Source organism: Borostomias antarcticus (genome assembly GCF_949987555.1).
Source record: "Borostomias antarcticus genome assembly, chromosome: 29".
Lineage (NCBI taxonomy): Eukaryota > Metazoa > Chordata > Actinopteri > Stomiiformes > Stomiidae > Borostomias > Borostomias antarcticus.
Genome location: NC_140262.1, coordinates 4,844,886 through 4,862,553, shown reverse-complemented (window position 1 = coordinate 4,862,553; position 17,668 = coordinate 4,844,886). Strand labels below are relative to the sequence as shown.

Genomic DNA, 17,668 nt, shown 5'->3' with positions numbered 1-17,668 from the left:
GGGAGATTTGCAGCACTCTCGTTGGCTGATTGCTCCTGGCGTCACCGTCTGTCTTGGCTATAGTAGCCTACCCCCTGTAGTAAGCAGAGCACCAAAGTGTGGACCGTAAACTCTGAAGCATGCCTGGCTCTGTCATACGGATTCACCTAGATAACACTGAAGTCTGACAATCACGTGCGTAAACAACAATAAATTCCGGAGCATTCTGCCGTGGAATTGCAACTTCGTCTCCGATCTTCTCTTTCAAAATGGAAAAGATATTCTTACAGCTTGTGCATTTATTACTGGTTTTGGACACCAGCATCGGGAGAGTTGCATCCGAAACTCATTCCGACATCACGCAGAAGGACAGCGAACCGGGGACTGATCACACCTCCGCGCGTAAGAGCGCACACCGGGACATGGTCTCCATCAACATGTTTGAAGTCTATGAAAAGTACAGCAAGGAACCTCATCGTAAACGAGATGGAAACACCGTTAGAAGTTTCAAAGCTATCTCCGGTGAGTTTTTTCCAGTGTTTAAGCTTCTCCAGTGTGGACCATCATGAAAAGCAGTCACATTATCGAAGTTATGGGCAAGACTGTCCACACACCAAAATGTGGGCTATTCTAGTAGCCCCTTGTGTTACTAAGGTTTCAGGAGTTATTGTTACAATACAACACAGCTCCTCCGAAGTGAAATGTGTCATAGCCTAATCCAACCGTCAAAATCATCTGACAGATTGTGTTATTGCTAAACTATTACTGTAATATGTAGGCTACTGTTGGAGAACTGCACGGTTATGTTCCATCACTGTTGTAATTAACTGTAGCAGGCTAGGGAATACACTGTTAATTAACCTGTAATTAACAGCGCCTACTGTAGGTGTGAGACAGAAAAGGCTTTTATCACACCCTGACAGTGCTTGAGGCGCATGGAAAACTCGCAGAGAAACCCTCTACTAAGCATTTCCATATGGCTCAAGTCTGGGGGCAATGTTTACCTTTAAAACAGAAGTGGGAGTCAATGTAGGTTGTACGAATATTCTGTTTTCAGTTCCAGCGGGTTGATTGACGCATGGACTGAAGTGCCGTGCACAATGCGAAATTCAGTCAGGCCATCGGTTCATTGTGGTTGAATTCTTTCTCCCCCCCACATAAGCATTCACACTTGTCTGGTGCAGAATTAATTAAATTTGAGTTCTGCAATAGAACAAGGACAATAGAAAACATGGAAGTCTACCATAGAACATAAATAGAATATTTCTCTAGAATATGATTTATGGTGTAATATGATTTTGACTGTATTTTCATGGCTTGAAATGATCTTACCATTATCCATAAAACTACTCCTATGTAACCTCCCTTCTGCAGGAAACTCCAAGGCTACTTTCAGTTTCCAGTTCAACCTGTCTTCCATCCCGGACTCGGAGGTCATCCTGTCGGCCTCCTTCCACTTCCTGGATCCGCGGCCCCGCCCCTGGGTCTGCCGCCGTTCCCGGACCGCCTCCTGCCGCCTCCAGCACCTGCAGAGAGAGACAGCTCCGCCCTCTCGGCTCCTGTTCCGAGGAACGTCTCCGAACTCGGCGTTCCCCTCTCCGCTGGGGAACCTCACGCTGCCCGCGGTCCGACGGGGCGCCTGGCAGACGAGGGACGTCACCGCGGTCATCACGCAGGCCAGGGGACTGAACGAGCTCCTCGTCACGGCCGAGTTCGATCTGGGGCCGAAGCAGCTTCAACAGTACAGGAGCCAGAACCAGCACCAGAACCAGCACCAGAACCAGCACCAGAACCAGCAGCACCCCGAGCGCACTCTACCGGCCGACCTGCCGTACATGCTGGTCTACACCGACGACCTGGCCATAGACGAACCCAACAGCGTGGCTGTGACCTTGCAGAGGTACGGGCCGTTCCCCGTGGGGGAGGAGCCCGCACGGACCCCCTCGGCCTCACCCTCGGCCTCCTCCTCCTCCTCCTCCTCCTCCAGGACGAGGAGAGCGCTGCCCCCGCTGGACCGCCACGCCCACCTCCAGACCAACCACCTGCCCGACGTCCACTACAACGCGCTGAAGAACCACGAGCTCTGGCAGAGCACCTACTTCGCGCCCAAGGCCAAGCCGTCGACGGCCAAAGGCGGCGACCGTCAGAAGCTCGGCCCGGAGGAGGGCCAGGGGCCCAGTAAGGCCCAGGTGCTGAGCTTCGACGAGCGGACCATGAAGAAAGCCCGGCGGAGGCAGTGGAGCGAGCCCAGGGCCTGCGCCAGGCGGTACCTCAGGGTGGACTTTGCAGACATCGGCTGGAGCGAGTGGGTTCTGGCTCCTAAAGCGTTTGATGCTTACTACTGCGCAGGAACCTGTGGATTCCCCATCCCTAAGGTAAGAGAAACAGTTAAGTTAGTTAACGGCCCGTCTGTGCAGCGTGTCAGTTTGTTCTAATCCAAAAAATTTAATTGGAAATACTTCAAATGATGATTTATGAGAAACTCAACATGAAGTGCAGTCATTCACTAGTTTCAGCTGTTTTTCTTTGCCTTCTTTAGCTCTAACAGAAGACAGAATATGAATGTTTGACAACGAAAGATATTTTCACCATTAAGATATTATCATCATCTGCAACAAAACCTACTTATCCCCCCCCCCCTCCACTCTCCCAGGTGGTACGCCCCTCTAACCACGCCACAATCCAGAGCATCGTCCGGGCGGTGGGCATCGTCCCGGGGGTTCCAGAACCCTGCTGCGTACCCGACAAGATGAGCCCGCTCAGCGTTCTGTTTCTGGACCCCGCCCGGAACATGGTGCTCAAGATCTACCCGGGCATGTCTGTGGACACCTGTGGCTGCCGGTAGAAGGACCCCAGAATACAGAAACTCTGAAACTTTATCAATACGGTGGTGAAGGACAGACAGCTTGGGATGAGAGACCACAAAGGATCATCCACCCATGGAGGGGGAATATGGATGAGGTTTGCACAGGATGATTCGGGGGAAGAAATTCCCGATCCAGTGGGAGAGCTGCAGACACCTTTTTGCCGCTCGTAAGGATTGACTTTGGATCGGGGTGAACTCCCAAAATGACAGCTCTCAGTTCTGAAGACTCCAAAGTCAGCTTGTTGCCATTTTCATAGCTCAGATAATGGACCTTTTATAGGATACCACACATTGACTATTGGACTGAAGTGGGCGTCGGCCATGAGAGGAGCTCATTCAGTAAAGCGCGACACTTCAATACTCTTAACACTATATGTACATAGTTATGTTACTAATACAACTAAATGAGACTTATCTTTGTAAATACTGTGTTTTGATGCAAGAATGTTATGCCTGTAGTTCAATGCAGTGTTTACTAGTGTTGTAGTTGGTATAATTTGCCATGTATATTGAACAGTACTTTGATATTTTTCTTTTGATTGTACAACGCACGGCACATATGTGATTCTGTCATATGGACATATGGAATGTTTATATTTGAAAGGGAAATGTATATCACGTCCTGTAGACTCCATCGTGACAAATGAAATATAAGAGACCATGCTGCCCCCTACTGGTTGAATGAGTAAAGTCATCTCAAATTAGATAATTTTTCAGAAAACAAGATTATGGATTTGATGTCACTCACCACCGCCTCAACCTTATTACAACTTTCACATTTATGGTCTGTATAAGCTTTTTACAGGTACACAATCAGTTATATGATATGTGCTTTAACAATATATAGACATAATGTAAGCTCAAAATGGAAATAAAATTAATTGTGCATTGTTTGTTGTAGTATTTCAACAAAGTGGTAATAGATTATTTTGTGTCAGAAATGTTTGAATAAACCTTATTTTACTCTTCCTAAGTTCAGTTTCCTAGCGTTCTCAGGTCTCTTTTGTGATTATCCCATAATAATGTTGTTTCTTTCAAAGAAATACTGTTTTCCTTTCAGTGTATATCCAAATCTTTCTCTTTACATGTCAGTACAGTCCACGGAGAGATCTTTGAGCCCCCAGAAAGTGTCTGAATCTGAGCCCCCGGAAAGTGCCAGAATGTTTAGTGTGAGGCCCAGACAGGGCCAGCCAGATCCTGAGTGACTGTGTGAATAAGTGACACTCTGCAGCGTCGTAAAATGCCAGGAGCCGGGCCAACGTCCGCTGACACGCTGGCCCTGGGTCGGGTGTACCCCCCCACAGTGACGTGGGACCCCGGCCACTGTGAGTGTGGACATACAGTCCAGCACAGTTAGGACTGGCCTCTTCCTGGTGACGGAGAAGGGTTAGCCAAAACAGAGAAATTATATGTGACTATTTAAATACTTAAATAATCCTTTGATTGATGACAACAATTGTAATCGAAAATAAATATCGATGCTTTTTTTGAGAAAGCTTGATAAGTGTTTAGCATACCAATATTCAGAATAGCCTGGCAATTAGGGAAATGATTTGTGCATACCAGTGAAAGTCTCATACCATACGCGGTATGTATTTCTTGGAGCGTCGTGTGAGCTTCCGCTGGCCTCTGTGTTGACCCCTCAGGCTCAAGGAGAGTGTCTGTCTGTCAGAAGCCTCACAGCTTCCAGGGTGTCCCTCATTATCGCTGAGACTCTGTCAAATGTTTAGAGAATCTTCATTAGCGCCAAGCCCCTCCAGTGATAACACCAACCTAAAAAAGGACATCAATGGTACAGATAAGCTCGGCAGTGCTACTATTTTGGTTGGACATGACTGGGCTGTTTACTCTAGAGCATGGGAGCAGACCGCTGGACTGTGCCTCTAGCATAGAGAATCCACATTTCAACCATTGTCGCCCCAAAGTGGTTTTAAAGCACATTAGTAGTCGGCGAAGAAGAAGTGAAGAAGGTTAACGCCGACGTTGTTGGTTATCGGAATTCGGAACTTCCTGAGGGGGGTCTAACGTTCTGAATGATGCAGTGTTCTAGAACCTTCCTGTTGTGTCTGAGCCTGCTGGTGTCCACCGGCTCCTGTAGGTGCAAGCTTCTCAACGAGGTCATACGGGACGAGGACCGCGAGGGATACTACTCTCGTCTCGCCGGCCGGGACGTGGTCGAGGAGGACGAGGAGGACTCCAGGTTGGAGAGCCTCCTGAGGAAGATGAAGGAAGAGTTCCTGAGGCAGCTGAACCTGTCGGAGGCCCCTCGGGAGCACAGCAGGATCTACCCGCCGCAGTTCATGATGGAGCTGTACGACAAGTATGCCTCCGACACGTCCGCCATGCCGCGCTCTGATGTCATACGCAGCTTCACTCTTCAAGGTATGTATGTGGACCAGGACAGGCTAAGACAGAGCTGTTATACGTAGAGGAACAGGCAGGACATGATACAGTGAGTGAAAGAGGAATATTCCGGAAGAAATGGAAAGAGGTACAATAAATAGACAAATAAATAGTGTGCCTAGACATGTCTATTTAAGACTAGAAGGTCTATTTAAAATGAAAGCTGTGAGGATGAATGTGTCTATTCTCTCAACTCGCTCAATGACGTTTTCTTGAAGTTGTTGCGTCATTCACATAATATTTGAGATGATTCTTCCTATTGCTACTATAATGTGTGCAGAATAATCCCAAACCCGGTGGCCTATGATCTAAGGTCCCTAACTTTGTCGTCTTCCCCTGTGGCGTTTTATGGCGATCAACAAACATCTTTAAGTTGCATTGCCACCCCCCGACATCACTGTATCTCATCTCACCACAGGTGTAAGTCACTCGGAGAGAAACGGCAACAGGTCCAGACACAGGCTACTGTTCAACGTCACCGTCCCCCACCATGAGGCCGTCACCATGGCCGAGATCCGGCTCTTCACCCAGCTGGAAGGGAGGTCAACCACCTCCTCTGAGGTCAGGTCAACCATCAGGGTGTACGAGGTGGATTATACTGGGAACAAACCCACACCATTTCTCCTGGACGGGCGGGAGGTCATAGGGTCGCATCCTTCCTGGGAAGCGTTTGACGTCACCCGTGCGATGCAAGGTTGGGTGAAGTCCAGCAGAGGTGGACGCGGTGGGGTGAGTGAGTTCGACGTGGTGGTGGACAGGTGGGACAGCGGAGGGCCGTTTAAAGATGGAGGCGGCGGCGGGGTTGGCGACGGCGGTGGGACTCTGGGCGTGTGCGCGACGGTGGGGGGCAACACCTCCGCAGCTCTCATCGTCTTCTCCGACGACCTGGGGAGCAGGAGGGCGGAGGTGAGGAAGGAGCTGAGGGCGATGATCCTCCACGAGGAGGAGACCATCCTCTCCGCTGACGTTTCTCCTCCTAAGGACCGTGACGATGACAATAACAGCATCAGCCACATCAACAATGACAACAACAACAGCAGCAGCAGCAGAACTGTAAACCCCAGTAACCATACCAACAACAAAGACATCATAAACAACAACAACATTCGTAACAACCCTACAGACCTCCGCCCGCGCAAGAGGAGGCGCAGGAGGAGGAGGCAGACGGAGAGCAACTACTGTCGACGCACCTCCATGCGCGTCAGCTTCAAAGACATCGGTTGGGACCGGTGGATCGTGGCGCCGCCCGAGTACGACGCCTTCGAGTGCCGGGGCGTGTGTTGGTACCCGCTGACCGACGACATGACCCCGTCCAAACACGCCCTGATCCAGACCCTGGTCAACCTCCGCAACCCCAAGAAGGCTAACATGGCGTGCTGCGTTCCCACCAAACTGGACCCCATCACAGTCATGTACCAGGAGAATGGCGTCATCACTGTGCGACACATGTATGAGGAAATGAAGGTGGCGGAGTGCGGGTGTAGGTAGTCAGAGGAGGAAACTTTATTGTGTTTCTCTCACCCAATTGTAAATCTGTACATTCCTATTTTATTTTCATATCTTATGTAGTTTTTGTTCAGCCATCAACGGACAGGGTCATTTTAGAATAGCAATAAATATTAAATGATTATTAATTATTTATGTTTTTGATTATCATTATGTACAATTTGATAAAATCTGATTTGTATTGGATCTGTTACTAAATGCTACATACTATAGAAATGAACATAGCACATTGAAAACTTCCACCATAATATAATTATTACTTTACTTCCTAATATAATTATTACTGTATTTTGATTATATTTGACTCGATTTTTGTACATAATAATGTTGTAACTTATCAGCTTGCTGTGTTTCATTCAATAATAGATTTTGAATGTATTTTCATAATAGCTTGTTTGGTATGCTCAATAACTGTGAAAAATGAAAGATTGTGAAAATATTCTCCTAAAGATGTTGTGCCAGAGCACACTCTACAGGTGGACTGAAACTTCACACAAATATACAGTACCTTAGAATGTCCCAGAACATTTACAACAGTTGAGAATGGATTTTGTGTCAGATTATTAGTTTGACTGTAAGCCTTACTGTAAACAATCTCAGTATGTATAAACTGTGGTCATAACTCATTATTTGATCTCCTGTTCCGTTTCTTAACTTCCAACAGAAATCCACATTTAAATAGTTCGTACAAAAACACGACAACCTTATCTGTGTCAGTTGAGCGTATTTTACTAAACGAATACCTCGGATTGGCCTGTGAAAGTTGCAAAATCCTTAAACATGAGTCCACAAGGCATTCTAAACACAGATGATTGATGTTTCCCCTCTGGTGAGAGACACTGTTTATCATGAGGGGATGGGAGGACAGACTTTTACTGTACATCACTGCTTCCTGTCAGAAACAAACACAGTTTGGCTGTTAAACACAGTACAGCTTCTCTATTAAAACAAGACACACTGTCTAATTTTAGCCTCGTTCCTTAAATCTGTACTGCCTTGATTGGCGTCTTCTACCGAGCTGATCCCAAACCCCATATCTTCTCTCCTCCACAGAACCAAAACTTTCTACCGTCTCGTTTCACACGCTGAACAATGGACCTGTACTGGAAGTCTTATATTCCAGGTTCTGATTGGCCCCCAGGAATCAGCAGACGGGATTATGTAAAACTGCAGGGGTATTAGAAGTTAAGCGAGATTAACAGTCCACTGTCCAGTATTAGTGTTGAGGAGACCTGGGAACAGTAGTTGCATAATTCTCTGTTCTAGAAAAGCCAGGAGTGGTGTACAGGGTATTGTTGAGGTCAACCTCACAGAAGTATGACCAAAAGTCATTCAGCAATCCAACTCAAATCTGGGAAGTGATCAGAAATGACTAATTCAAATATAATAATCTAAAAACATTTGTAAGGAAAAGCGTTTTTATCTTCAAGAATGCACATATTTTAAATACTTATTTGCTGAGGTGAAGTGCAACTGACCCTTCAATCCAAACATCAGAAGAATCCAGAAGATCAAATGTAATCAAATCAGTGAATCTGATTTCAATCCAGCTAGCGACAGAGGGTAGGGTTAAGGTTAGGGTTGGTCAGTCTTCATTAAAAAAAACAATTTGATCTTCTGTTCATCTTCACCGCCAGCTGCCAAGTCTTCTGTTTGGTTTTCATTTCCCCTCGTCCTGCATGTGTTTTAATACGGCTTACTGTGTGTACCGTAGCCTACAAAAACGCTGTAATCACGTCATCCAGTGCATTGTGCTGTGCCGTGTCACCCAGGCATGACCCGAAGCCCAAGCCTGTTCTTTGCTGTCCACCCAGCTGGGCCTGGGTCGGGCTGAACTTCTGCATGGGCTTTAAAAGTGAATAGGAGGTCCACACTCTTTTTGTGGTGGCCTGACTTTCTCTTTTTTTTTTTTTTTTTTTTTTTTTTTTTACCTCATTCCCTTTAACATACAAGTGGATGAATGCATTAACTACAACTACTACTATATATTCTACATTAAATAGTATTTTGGGAAATTGTGAACTGTGTACACAAACTTTATAAAGAATGCAGATTTCAATGAAGGATTCCGGACCGGAATGTCTGAAATTATACTGTACATATAATACATTTAAAGAAAGGCTCTTCTTGTACAAAAAAAATACAGTAAACATGAAATGGAAACATATGAACCTGTAGAATACCTCCAAACACACCAGACAACACTGTACAGTCCAGAGAACATTTCCAGTTGTCAATTTTGTCCGTTATTGAAAAGCCGGTGCGCCACAGATAATGCGATTAAGGGTTTATTGGGGACAAAAGCCTCTTATGTCCTTGCTGATGTCTGAAAACCGGACAGAGAAAGCATTCCCTCCCAATAAATCGCTGTCCCTCCGAATGATGAACCAAAACGCAGAACGACAGAGACAACAGCAACGATCGTGATGGCAGGAAGTCGAGTCACACAAGCGGTTCTCCTGGTGGTTCTCTGCCACGTTCTGGGCGCCGGTTCCTCCTTCCAGTCTGCCCTGGTTCTGGATATGGCTAAAATCCTCCTGGAGAACTACTGCTTCCCCGAGAACCTGCTGGGCATGCAGGAGGCCATCCAGCAGGCCATCAACAGCGGAGAGATCCTCCAGATCTCCGACAGGAAGACCTTGGCGACCGTCCTGACGGTCGGGGTGCAGGGGGCCCTCAACGACCCCCGCCTCACCGTGACCTACGAGCCCAACTTTGTCCCCGTAATGCCGCCGGCGCTGCCAGCGCTCCCCATGGATCAGCTGGTGAGGCTGGTGAGGAACTCGGTGAAGCTGGAGCTGCTGGACAACAACGTGGGCTACCTGAGGATCGACAGGATCATCGGGGCGGAGACGGCAGCCAAGCTGGGCTCGCTGCTGAGGGACAACGTCTGGAACAAAGTGTCCCGAGCCGCCTCGCTGATCTTCGACCTCCGCTACAGCACGGCCGGGGAGCTGTCCGGAGTCCCCTTCATCATCTCCTACTTCTCCGACCCAGCGTCCCTCATCCACATTGACACTGTGTTTGACCGACCCTCCAACACCACCAAGGAGCTGTGGACTCTGCCGTCTATCATAGGAGAGAGGTATGGCAAGAAAAAGGACCTGATCATTCTGACCAGCAAGCGAACGATGGGGGCAGCTGAGGCTGTGGCCTACACCCTGAAGCACCTGAAGAGGGCAATCATTGTAGGGGAGAGGTCAGCAGGGGGCTCAGTGAAAGTGCAGAAGATCAAGATCTCAGATTCGGGGTTTTACATCACAGTTCCTGTGGCCAGATCAGTGAACCCAATCACAGGCCAGAGCTGGGAGGTGAGTGGCGTGGCGCCGTCTGTTAACGTCAACGCTAAAGAGGCCATGGCTAACGCTAAGACCCTATTGGCCGTCAGGAATGCCATTCCAAAGGCAGTCCAGAGCATCTCCAGCATCATGAGGAGGTACTACTCGTTCACCGACAGAGTTCCGGCGCTCCTGAAACACATCGCCTCCTCCGACTTCTTCTCTGTCACCTCTGAGGAAGACCTTGCGGCCAAACTCAACAACGAGCTGCAGTCTGTCTCCGAGGACACTCGACTGATTGTCAAACTTTCCCAGGATCACCCAATCGTCATCGAGGAGGACTTCGAACCTGAGAATGTTCCGGACAACCCTGCGTTTCTCGGGAGTCTGGTGGATACCATGTTCAAAGTACGCGTCCTACCCGGTAACACGGGCTACCTCAGATTCGATAGGTTTGGCGAGGCCTCGGTGATGGCCACACTCGGAGAACAGATTGCCAAAAAAGTATGGGAGCCCCTCAAAAATACAGAGAACCTTATTATAGACCTACGCTACAACACAGGCGGGCCCTCTGCCTCCCTACCCGTCCTCCTGTCATTCCTCCAGGACTTCTCACAGAAACGCCACTTCTTCACCATATATGACAGGACACAGAACACCACGACTGAATATAACACCCTGCGTGGACTTATAGGCCCGGCCTATGGCTCCAGACGAGGGGTATATGTCCTGACCAGCTACTATACCGCCAGCGCTGGTGAGGAGTTCGCCTACGTGATGCAGTCAATTAAACGAGGTACCATCATTGGGGAGATCACCTCGGGGACTCTGATGCACTCCAAGTCATTCCAGGTGGAGGACACAAGCATGGTAATCACTGTTCCTTTCATCAACTTCATAGACAACAATGGAGAGTGTTGGTTAGGGGGAGGGGTGGTTCCTGATGCTATAGTTTTGGCTGAGGAGGCTGTGGATCATGCACATGAGATCATAGAGTTCCATCGAGGGGTTAGATCCCTGGTGGAGGACACAGGGAAGCTACTGGAGATCCACTACGCTATCCCAGAGGTCGCCACCAAGGTCAGAAAGGTTCTGCTGGAGAAGTGGGCGGAGGGATCATACCGGGCGGTGGTGGACTACGAATCCCTGGCATCGCAGCTAACCTCTGACCTCCAAGAGACCTCAGGCGACCACCGCATCCACATCTTCTACTGCGACATCGAGCCCGAGTCGCTCCACGAAGTGCCCAAGATCCCCACGGCTGAGGAGGCGGGCTTCATCATCGATGCGCTCTTCAAGATCGAGGTCATGCCAGGAAATGTGGGATACCTGCGGTTCGACATGATGGCAGACTTAGAGGTGGTCAAAGCCATCGGCCCCCAGCTCATCAAACTGGTCTGGAGCAAGCTGGTCAACACAGACAAGTTAATAATCGACATCAGGTACAACACAGGTGGCTACCCCACTGCCATCCCTCTCCTCTGCACCTACTTCTTTGACGCCGAGCCCCTCAAGCACCTCTACACGATCTTCGACCGCTCCACCACCACCATGACCAAGGTCATGACCTTGCCCCAGGTCATGGGTCAACGATACGGCTCCTCCAAGGACATCTACATCCTGACTAGCCACATGACCGGGTCGGCTGCAGAGGCCTTCACCCGGACCATGAAGGACCTGAACCGTGCCACGGTGATCGGGGAGCCTACCGTCGGAGGGTCCCTATCCAGCGGGACCTACCAGATCGGGGAGAGCATCCTGTACGCTTCCATCCCCAACCAGCTGGTCCTGAGCGCTGTGACCGGGAAGGTGTGGAGCGTGTCTGGGGTCGAGCCCCACATCACAGCCCCGGGTCCCGACGCTCTGGATGTGGCCCAGCGCATTATCGCAGCCAGGCTGTTAAAAAGAGAGCAAGACAAATAGATGTGATTGTCTTTAGATTAAACATTTCATGTTTGCTTTATTTGTGATGTATAATGTGAATCAAGTGTTTTACGTTGGAGGCTCAATGACTATTTGAATAACTTCCCTTGAAACCAAATTATTATTTGCGGTTTGAATGTAAGCAATCATCTGAAAAGCTGAGCTGAAGAGCAAGAATAATTTACTGTAAACGAGATACAGTAACACAACCAATTGACAATGAAACAACAAGGTAGCACATCATTGGACATACTGCACATTAAGATTAATTTTGGCACCTTATGAAATCTTTCATTTTGCACTAAAAACACATCCCTGGTCACTGCTGGACAGACTGGGATGAATTGAGTTGCCTTTACTGAATTTTGACCAGCCCCATCTGTGTCATTTTGTATGCCTGATTTGATTAAATTTGGGATTAAATCCTGTAATTCGCATTTGATTAATATCCAAAGTGCTATTTGATCTATCTCATGTTACGCATAAGCCATTGGAATAGTGTTGGCCTATATTTAAGTGAGGAGAGGATAATGTTGATTTATATAACTACTATCCAAATAAATGATTGTTGTATTGTGTTTGTTTATTTAGAACACCTCATAAATCATTGTTATTAATCTAGACATGTCTAAACTAAATCTCTGAGTCTATTGGTTGTATTATGTTGTATTGTATGTTTTTTGATTTTTTTGTGGATACCAATCCTGTCTATTCTTATCATGTTTGTTTGTAATTTGTTTTGTCTCTACCGTAGAAAACCTCCACGAGTCAGCAGAGGGAGCAATCCCCCCACACATTTAAAACCACTGCTAGATGCTGTTCACTCCTGCAAGAAGGGCCTTGGTGGGTTCTCTTAAAAGGCATCCCGAATTTCCTTAGAAAATCACTCATCTAGCATGACAGGATTGGTGTCTGAAGTGTAGAGAAGCACATGTGTGTTGAATTTACCTAGATCTGAGATTATTACATCATTGAAGAAAAAAGGAGGAAGCATTTTATGAATGTACTTATGCATTTTAAAGAATTCAAACAGGGACATAGATTAGCTAAGAGATGGTTGGAGGCAGACCTAGCCACAGATCCCATAGTGACACAGCTAAAGACAGGACAAGACATATTTCTCATTGGTGTGTAGTTGTGGTAGTGGTCTATTACTATTTTTTTCTGTGGTTTTTTCCCCGGTTTCTGATGAAATCTGATGAAAAAGAATAAACTGTCAAATTAACCTGTGAGTTAAATTCACTACCTTACCGTCTTTGATCTAAACTATAGCTCTGTGTTGTGCGGTCAGCCGGTGCTGGTCAGAGTGTGGGAAAAGGAAGGGGGTTAGATTATTGTCCTGATGTAAGCTGAGGGAATAACGCTGAGCGAGACTTAGCATACCACACTAAGAGGGGGGGTTGTAGTCTGATGACTGAACGACTGTGCTCAGCAATAATGAGCATACTTAGTGTTGAATAAGTCAATCCTCCTCTATACAGTATGTTGAAATGTTATTTCGAGCTTATATATCACAGTTTACAGCTTTCACATCAGTAATTCTAACAGCCCTCATCAAAACCACCAAACCCACTGAACTGTTCTGGGGGCGATTGTCAACTTCGGCCTACTTCTACATTTCTCCACTGACACAATTCGACGTACATCTGACTTCTTATGCCTTGTTTTCCAAAGAGCACTCTTTGTTATGTTTTACATTTTACTATTTTGAGAAAAGCAGCACTACTGAAGACTTGTTCTCTTTCCCTAAAACACATTATTTAATTACATGTTATTATGTGACAGATAACGTCTAGTAACATCAATATCTCAACCAAGTATGATGCTGAATCTATATTAGTATCAGTAAAACTAAATCAAATCAAACTTTATTTGTATAGCGCATTTCATACATAAAGGAAACTAGTTCTGATACTCATTGGAACACACAATCACTAAGTGGCCATTTAGTCAGCCCTAGTTAACTAATTTAGAAAAATCACTCCCTGTCTGGCTCCTCAGGACTTCTGCCAGTATCTGTGCCAAATATGAATGCTATGGGGGTGACTATATCTGAGAAAAGTGGAAACAGACAGAGGTTACCTCATTTATGTGTTATGGCATGTCACCTTTCACAAATAACTTAAAACATACAGTATATAGCGCCGATATATTTAACACTAATTTATATTTAACCTCTACAGTATATCTTGGGAAACATGTTGCACCTACCATGCAGGCTAGCTTGTTATTGTCTTACAAAAGCACTCAGGATAATACGATTAAGGGTTTATTGTGGGGGAAATCCTCTTACATGAGTTTTAACAGAAACCTTACAGTGGAAGCAGTCTCATTTGACAAAGGACCTCTTTGCGGACGGAGGTTCCACCAGTCAAAGAACTTCTACCTGCCATTTTCCATCTGCGTTCTAGAATCCGGACAAAATGACCAGAACTCTCCTCCTGGTAGCTTCCCTTGCTGTCCTGGGCAATGTGTTCGTCACCCAGGCAGCTTTTTCCCCCAGCCTCATCGTAGACATGGCCAAGATTCTCATGGACAACTATTGCTCCCCGGAGAAGCTGGTCGGACTGCAGAACGCAATTGATGCAGCCAGCAGCAACACAGAAATCCTCAGCATACCCGACCCGGAGACCCTGGCCAATGTCCTCACGTCCGGGGTGCAGACCACCATCACCGACCGCCGTTTGAAGGTCTCCCACGAGCCCAACTACGTCCCCGCTGTCCCCCCCCAGCTCCCTCTCCTTCCCCCCGATCAGCTGGTCGCGATTCTCCAGCACTCCATCAAACTGGAGGTGTTGGAGGGCAACGTCGGCTACCTGAGGATCGACCACATCATCGGGGCGGAGGTGGTGGACAAGATCGGCGCCCTGCTCATGGAGCTGGTCTGGAATAAGATCCTGCCCACCTCGGCGCTCATCTTCGACCTCCGCTACACAGCTGGCGGCGAGCTGTCGGGTATCCCTTACATCGTGTCCTACTTCACCGACGCCGAACCTCTGATCCACATCGACAGCGTTTACGACCGCCCGTCCGACACCACCACAGAGCTGTGGTCCCTACCCACACTGCTGGGGGAGCGCTATGGCACCACGAAGCCGCTGGTGGTCCTCACCAGCAAGAACACCAACGGTGTCCCCGAGGGCGTCGCATACTGCCTCCAGAACCTCAAACGGGCCACCATCGTGGGGGAGAAGACCGCCGGAGGCTCAGTGAAGGTCGATAAGATCAGGGTGACCGACACCGACTTCTACCTGTCCATCCCCACCGCCAAGGCCGTCAACCCCGTCACCGGGAAGTCCTGGGAGATCACCGGCGTGACCCCTGACGTGGAGGTCGCCGCCGAGGACGCCCTCGCCAAAGCCGTCGAGATCATCAACCTCCGCACCCAGATCCCCGCCATCGTCGGAGGGGCCGGAGCTCTGGTGGCAGACAACTACGCGTTTGAGAACATCGGAGCCGACGTAGCGGAGAAGCTGAACGGACTCGTGGCCAGCGGGGAGTATAGCCTGGTCTCCTCCAAGGCCGATCTGGAGACCAAACTCACGGCTGACCTCAGGACCCTGTCTGGAGACAAGAGTCTGAAGACCACCTCCAACACACCAGCCCTGCCTCCCATGGTAAGGACTACATGTCTTGTTCAGTCAGTGTTCAATTCTGATATATTGGGATGTAGCCAACTTTATTCATCATTATAACATCGGTAAAGTGTTCGCAGAAAGCTGTTTTATGACTGTAGATAGCCACTGAAATTATTGGTTGATTTTTTAATTATATTTCTGATATATTCATATATTCATATGTCTTTTCCAGGACTACTCTCCTGAGATGTTCATCGAGCTGGTCAAGGTGTCGTTCCAAACGGACATGTTTGAGAACAACATCGGCTACCTGCGCTTCGACATGTTTGGAGACTTTGAAGAGGTCCAAGCCATCGCTCAGATCATCGTAGAGAACGTGTGGAGCAAAGTGGTCAACTCAGACGCTTTGATCGTTGACCTCAGGTAGAGCTGGTCCTCCTCTGAGAGAAACCCTTAGCTTAAATTTGTGTGCTTGTTTAGTGACTGTGGGGTTGTAAGATATTTAAGCTCCAAAATGTCTTTGATATCAATTGGATTCTCTATAGATAGAAGATGAATATGTTCATAATGTTAAGACTTACAGTGGGGGCATACTGAATCGTAGCAGTTGACAGGAGAACATAAAGGCTGTAATTTCTGTACCCAGAATAAGTGTGTGAGCTGTATGTTTGCAGGAACAACCTGGGAGGACCGACCACATCCATCGCAGGCTTCTGCTCCTACTTCTTCGATGAAGACAAGCAGATCCTTCTGGACAAACTGTACGACAGATCCTCTGGCACCACCAAGGAGCTGTGGACCCTGCCTGCACTCACCGGTAGGAACTCACACTTCCTCTGTACCCTCCCTTAGTTTTATTCACTCTGTATCGATCCCGTGAAATGGTATCAATGTATAGTATTGATTTTATTCTATTTGGGTAAAGAGGATTATCATTTTGGAGCTAGACACTATTATTATGATGTCTAACAACAGATTAGACATGATTAGTTAATATCCTCACTCCTCCTCTCTACCCCCTCCTCCCCCTCCTCCTCCTCCTCCTCCCCTCCTCCTCCTCCCCCTCCCCTCCTCCTCCTCCCCCTCCTCCTCCTCCTCCTCCTCCTCCTCCCCCTCCTCCTCCTCCTCCTCCTCCTCCTCCTCCTCCTCCTCCTCCTCCTCCTCCTCCTCCTCCCCCTCCTCCTCCTCCCGCCAGGCGCGAGGTACGGCACCAAGAAGAGCCTGCTCATCCTGACCAGCGGAGCCACGGCCGGCGCCGCCGAAGAGTTCGTCTACATCATGAAGAGGCACGGCCGCGCTATGATCGTAGGAGAGACCACCGCCGGCTCCTCCCACCCCGGGCAGACCTTCCGCGTGGGAGAGACCGACGTCTTCCTCAGCATCCCCACCATCCACTCCGACACCGCCCAGGGCCCCGCCTGGGAGGGCGCCGGCATCGCCGCCCACATCCCCGTGCCGGCCGAGGAGGCACTCGACACGGCGAAGAGTATCCTCAACAAGCACTTCGCCGGCCAGAAGTGAACTCCCTAACTTGTTGTTGTTGTTGGCAGCCAAAGGGTTTAGGGTTGATCTTAAGAGGAGTTTAGTATGTAGGGTACAGTACTTTTAAATGGTCTTTGTTGAATATGAGTTATAGCTAGCCGGCCTCTGCACCTAAGCCTTCTTTGACAGTTTGATAGTGTTCTTCTTGTTTTACACAAAACAATGTGACAAGTTCTGAGCAGGATAGCAATTGTTTTTTACAGATAGATTTTAGTCCTGACATTGTTTTAGAAGGATTGAAGAAAAGTTGGAAATGTCTTGCAGAAGTATGAGTGGTTACTGACTGAGCTGTGGATGTTAGTGTGGCTACTGCGATGTGGCTGTTAGTGAAGTAGTTTGTGAACAATGAATGTTTGTGTTAATGATTTTCAGGCATTTAGCTACAAATCGTGAAACCAGCGATTGTTTTGGGCCGCTGTTAAAGGAATCTTCTTTGATATTGTGAACATGTAAATGGAATGAAAATCTGCAAGCCTATAGTCAAAAAAGTTGTATCGAATGAAATTGCTGAAATATTTCCTTTGATATTGGCCGGGTTTCCCGATAAAGAACCTTCTTAAGGAACCCGAACCCTTCTTAAGCAACCCTTTGTA

General features: G+C 47.9%; 3 protein-coding genes across 3 annotated transcripts; all 3 read left to right on the top strand.

Annotated features, from left to right (window-relative positions):
• Positions 1–248: 248 nt before the first annotated feature.
• gdf10b (growth differentiation factor 10b) lies at positions 249–2,824 on the top strand (the record flags this gene model as incomplete). The annotated part of the gene is made up of 3 exons (XM_084459936.1): positions 249–501; positions 1,354–2,354; positions 2,633–2,824. The coding sequence occupies 3 exons, from the start codon at positions 249–251 to the stop codon at positions 2,822–2,824; spliced, it is 1,446 nt and encodes a 481-aa protein (XP_084316062.1).
• Positions 2,825–4,845: 2,021 nt separating this feature from the next.
• On the top strand, positions 4,846–7,321 carry gdf2 (growth differentiation factor 2). Its single transcript, XM_084459935.1, has 2 exons — positions 4,846–5,227; positions 5,667–7,321. The coding sequence occupies exons 1-2, from the start codon at positions 4,879–4,881 to the stop codon at positions 6,734–6,736; spliced, it is 1,419 nt and encodes a 472-aa protein (XP_084316061.1). The 5' UTR covers positions 4,846–4,878; the 3' UTR covers positions 6,737–7,321.
• A 1,859-nt stretch (positions 7,322–9,180) lies between these two features.
• On the top strand, positions 9,181–17,054 carry irbpl (interphotoreceptor retinoid-binding protein like; the record flags this gene model as incomplete). Its single annotated transcript, XM_084459884.1, has 5 exons — positions 9,181–11,930; positions 14,387–15,572; positions 15,766–15,956; positions 16,208–16,350; positions 16,729–17,054. The coding sequence occupies 5 exons, from the start codon at positions 9,181–9,183 to the stop codon at positions 17,052–17,054; spliced, it is 4,596 nt and encodes a 1,531-aa protein (XP_084316010.1).
• Between the last annotated feature and the right edge of the window lie 614 nt (positions 17,055–17,668).